This window comes from Rhagoletis zephyria, unplaced genomic scaffold (assembly GCF_001687245.7).
Source record: "Rhagoletis zephyria isolate East Lansing unplaced genomic scaffold, Rhagoletis_zephyria_1.1 Rzeph_scaffold_04876, whole genome shotgun sequence".
Lineage (NCBI taxonomy): Eukaryota > Metazoa > Arthropoda > Insecta > Diptera > Tephritidae > Rhagoletis > Rhagoletis zephyria.
In genome coordinates, this window is record NW_016161959.1 from 27,856 (window position 1) to 33,146 (window position 5,291).

The 5,291-nt window shown below is 36.5% G+C and overlaps 1 protein-coding gene across 1 annotated transcript; it reads left to right on the forward strand.

Moving 5' to 3' along the window:
* Window positions 1–665: 665 nt before the first annotated feature.
* On the forward strand, window positions 666–3,904 carry LOC108371308 (cholesterol 7-desaturase-like). Its single transcript, XM_017626849.1, has 3 exons — window positions 666–683; window positions 3,476–3,649; window positions 3,713–3,904. Exons 1-3 carry the CDS (start codon window positions 666–668, stop codon window positions 3,872–3,874), a joined length of 354 nt encoding a protein of 117 aa, XP_017482338.1. The 3' UTR covers window positions 3,875–3,904.
* The last annotated feature ends 1,387 nt before the right edge of the window (window positions 3,905–5,291 follow it).

A 5,291-nucleotide genomic window follows, 5' to 3' on the forward strand; every position in this document is an offset into this window, starting at 1 on the left:
TTACTCTCTTTATAACTTCGCTGGCCTTCCTTTCAATATCCTGTATATGCTTCGCTACTATTAATTCAGCGATATCGTCTGTGAATCCTATTATTTTTGCACGAGGAGGCATATCGATGCATAGAAACTCGGCGTACATTAAGTTCCACAGGAGAAGCCCGAGAACGGATCCTTGGGCTACCCCAGCGGAAACACTGTACGCCTCTATGCCTCTGTCGCTCCGGTACTTCGATCCCCGTTCAGAGAGATAGCAACTATGTAATTTTTCTGGTAATGTAATTCGGGACCTCCATTTTTATGAGGGTTTCCATTATGTGCTGCCAGCTCTCAGTGTTAAATGCGTTTTTGACATCTAGCGTTACAACAGCTCAGTATTCCTTTTTGCCTCCATGCCACCTTTTCCCTTCGATGGCTTCTTTGGCTATGTCAACTACGGATTTATCGGCATCAATTGCTGAACGAGATTTCCTGAAGCCAAACTGGTATGGCGACAGAAAGCGTTTTTTCGAGGATTTTTCCCAGTGTGTCCAATAGTGCTTATGTGTGAATATTCTTCAATGACTAATATCCGCTAACACTATGTCTTGTGTTATTCAACCAATTATTTAAAAACACGAATAGATGCAGTTCCCTGGACTGAACAGAATAAAGACAGTTCTTGATAAATGCCTACAAATACAATTGTAAGACATCTAAGGTATTTCGTCTGACATAAGTCTATGTATTGAATTTCTGTGGAATAATGGGACTCCCCCATTTTGAAATTGCCACCAACAGTACTATAAAGATTCAAGGACGATTCACCATCGAACCAGATCAGTGTTGCCATAAGAATTTCTTCACGGACATAACTCTTTCATTAGGTTATTTAAGATGGCAATGGAGGATATGCCTTCTGGCATCGACAAACCAAACGTGATCGGGAATTATTGGTGAAAACGTTGGACCAAATGTTTAAATAAATAATTAATTTTCGGCCAGACGAAGTCCGCCGGGTCTGCTAATATGTTAATTAAAAAACAAGTAAAAAAGTCTAAGTTCGGATGGAGCCGAACATTATCTACTCGGCGGAAGTATTAACTATAGTTTTTCACCTTTCTCAACCCCTATTCTAACAATTTCGATAGTATCTTCAGTTATACTTAATGAAATAAACTTATGTATATAGTTAGATGTGGGCGGTATCACGCCCACTTTCCAAAATTCTATAAGAATTTACTTCTTTTCAAGGAATTGTTGTTAGTATAAATGTTGAGTAAATTAATAATAATAATAATAATAATAGATTGACGCTTACACATATGTTAGTGTTTGGCCGAGCTTCTCCTCCGATTTGTGGCGTGCGCCTTGATATTGTCACACAGAGCGGAGGGACCTACAGTTTTACGCCGACTCCGAACGGTGATTATGTTTTTATAAGAAGCTGTTTTTCATGGCAGAAATACACTCGGAGGTTTGCCATTGCCTGCCGAGGGACGACCACTGTTAAGAAAATCCTTTTTTCTATATTTTTTTGTGATGTTGCTTTGACCAGGGCTTGAACCCAGGCGTTTCGGAGTAGAAGCGCGCACTACTTACCACTACACCATAGCGGCCATGAGTAGTTGAGTAAATTAGCGTCCATAAATTTCGAAATATCGAAGTTTCAAGAATTTCTTAAATTTACCGTTATATGAAAAGTGGGAGTAATTTCAATCCGATTTTTATTTTAACGGCTTGCTTTTGTGTTGCAAGCGAAATATTCACACCGAGTTTGGTACAAATTGATCAATGGGTTACCGAGATACATTTTCCAAAATTTTATCATAAGCGTATTTTTCGCTAAAGAATTATTTCAAACATCAATTTTGAATAAATTAGCTTTAGTATTTACTGATTTATCGAAGCTTTCGTATTTCTCTAAATCACCGTTATATGGGATATGGGCGTGGTTATTGTCGAAAAATTTTCAACCGTTTGGTATGTTGTACCAAGGCTAACAACTGTGCCAAGTTTGGACACATGTGCGCTCGGGTATAAAAATTGTGTGGATCCCAAGCGCGATTAAAATGAAACTTCTTCCTATTGCCTCATATTGAGTATTTTCTGCATAATAATAAACAATTGTCTTAATCTCAAACTGAACCTAAATCTTAACGTTAACTTTAACATGAACTTTAATCTTAAGGCCACTTGTTCATTGTCCGGTTACTACAAGCCTGAGCTGAAAGCTGTCGCTTTTTCGTTTGGAATTAGAGCTTAATTTATCCTCAACCGAACCCAAAGAAGTTTTACTTCAAAAAGTATGTTCATGGGGTACCACTTTTATAAAATTGGTACGTTGCGGGTATCTTACCTTGCAAAAACTCCTCCGTCTCCTCCAACTTCAACAAACAAAAATCTATAATCGGCGTCTACCATTGCCGTTAAGACAATACTGTTGTAGCTTTTATAATCGAAATATTTGAAGCAGCTATTAAGAGGTGCTTGAATCATAATATGTTTCCCGTCTAGTGCACCGAAGCAATTCGGGAAGCTCCATCTCTCTTCCAATTTGTTTGCAATGTCTAACCATTCACCGGAAGAATTTGGCGTGTTAATAAAAAATATAACACTTTCTATTCAGATCATTAATACAAACACAAAACTATACTTCCTTTTGAAAAATCATCCTCTAGGGTTCAGAAAATTGCCTCGCAGGTTTCGCGTATTATATTGAAAATTGCTGTTTTCTCCAAAACTATCATCGGCCGCTAAGTATCGCAGCGTCGCCGCCAATCTTTCTCCAACTGAGATGAATTCCCAAAATCGAATGTCAAATGATTTGCCAAAAAATCTAAATCCTCTACGTTCATCCGAAAAAAGTTGTGAAGCCTGAAGGGATCTTATTCCCGCAGTTTCAATCTATTTTATTTAAACTTCATCAATAACTCACAAACAGCTGGACAGGCTCTTCTTCTTCTTACAAGGTGTTTTTTTTTATATGCAGTGACTAGTCGCCCTATTCCCACAACACTGGCAAAATTCATCGTATGACTATTGTCACAATTATTGCGCCTAAAACAAAATATGTATAAACATTGTGGTTGTTTCGCCGTTGTCGCGTACTCAGTAGGTCATAACCACAACACTGACAATTGTCACCATAAGAGGGTTTAAAATAAATTTGCGGCATAGTATTAGGTGCAGTAGTAAAGCCGCTGAGTTTTGTCAGTGCTGTGGGAATAGGGCGGTAACTCCAAAACCTGTCAATCATTTTCAATCGGTATTATGTCAGTTTATGACATGTAATGAAAACGCTTTTTGGACGAATGACATCGCTGGCAGTTATGTAGTCAGCGAATATTCCATAATGAAAAGAAGCCTTAACTATTTTTTCTTAATTTCTCATGCATATTTTTCAAATTTTGTTGAGTTTTTAGGCATATTTATTTTATTTGTTTTGCATAAAATTCCATGCTCATTCACTAACTTGATTCTTATTATATTGTTATAGATCGGGCCATCATTTGTACATTTACATTTGAAAACATTTGCATTCGGACATATTGAAATACTGCAAACAGTTACACCTATGGAACCGCTAGTTCAGAAGGTAGTTCACAGATTCTATGCGCGAAAGCCTTTAGGACCCCTTATGAAGTTAATGATTTTTGCCGAAAGTGTTATGGTAAAAATAAATACAATATTTTCTATTAGTCATTTATTAGTTATTATTTTTAAACTATTTCAGTTTGAGCGGGATGTTATTATGTGGAACAATAAAATATTTCGAAACAACCCAAAACTAGTAAAAGAAGACTCTGCCATAAAAAAGTTTCGTCACTGGTATTCGCAATTCTTCACAAAAAACAGCAAATCTTTTATAGATGCACATGAAAACTTGGACTGGTAGACAGGTTATACTATCTTGTGTGGAGGCTTCAGACAAATCTAAAATAAAGGTTTTTGCAAAAACATCACCTGCATTTCTCGTTCCTAGGTTATAGTAATTCCCCCTAATAAGCGAGGTAAATCCTTCAATTAAACACAGCGACTGCTTTATAGATTTAATTGAAGGATCCAAGACAGTCGGGTCTACGTAACAGGCACGACCCAGATTTATATCTGGCTAAGGACTGCCACTTGAGCAGCACTCCCCAAAAACTCTTTGGGAAATTTTATGCTGTTACAACAACAAGAACTGCTTTATGGATCACATGTTATATGCAGGGTGTCGATAACGTTGATAGCGATTTTTAAAAGGGAGTTAGAATTAACCAGACGCGGTTCAAACGGCCCTGAAAATAAAATGGTGCTGGGTTTGAAGAGGGAGAGTCTGCCTAAACATCCAAGTCGTGATAAGTTGGGTGCTGGTGAAATCATGTCACTCGAATTAAACAACATTGTCACTAACAACACAAACATTTTGTAAGCATCCTAAACAAAAAAATTACCGATGTATGTTCAATTTTTTTCCTGAAGACTATCAATTACTCGGTGTGCTTTGGTGACAGGTAACAAGATCAACGGAAATAAGGTCAATTACCGTCAACAATGCCTATGGTATGTCGATTTATAAAAAAAAAATGTTTTCTTACACTAAACATTGCCCCGTAAGTGTTGTTTTTTAATAGATGAAAAAGGTTATTGCAAAATTCCCAAGTTGATGCTATTAATTCATACACAATCATGAACTACCACCAATGCGAAAAACCAAACGCAAAACGCAGCAGTAATACGGGAAATATTTGAAGAAAGTGTGTATAAATGATCCAGAACTTGCAAAACATGTTTCATTTCCACAAAAATAAAGCGAACACTATTCAATTGAAGAAACAATCCATGTCCAAAAACCACGGAGGAACACTGAAAGAATTCTCTGTTTTAAATTAGCAGTTTTGAACGAATTCGGAATGTCTTAGGTGGAAAAGAAACCAACCTTTCTATAAGGTAACAATTTTGAAAAGGAATATTCTTACACTGTATTCATGTCTCCGCCATCAATTTGTGACGACATCATTTAAAAGAAGCTAAGGAAAACGACGACGCTATTTGTTAGATAGCACATTCAAGCCAATGTGCCAAAATGTGGGTATAAACGATTATTGATTTTTTAATATCGGAACCGAAATCATGTAATCATAAGATTGGTTTTCACACACTTTTGAAACATAAATTATATGCTTTTTTACTGCAGACAAGTTGTTGCCAAAACACAGCAGAAATCTTCTAATAACTTACATATATAACAATTTTAAATATCGAGGGCTTAAATTTATTAATACCCTCTATCTGCAATTTGCACAAAAACTAATTTATTTATTCATTAA

Excerpts from the sequence above, each read along its gene's own strand:
- LOC108371308 (XM_017626849.1), top strand. Across the intron at positions 3,650-3,712 it reads TTTTTGCCGAAAGTGTTATG|TTTGAGCGGGATGTTATTAT; the intron begins GTAAAAATAAAT and ends AAACTATTTCAG.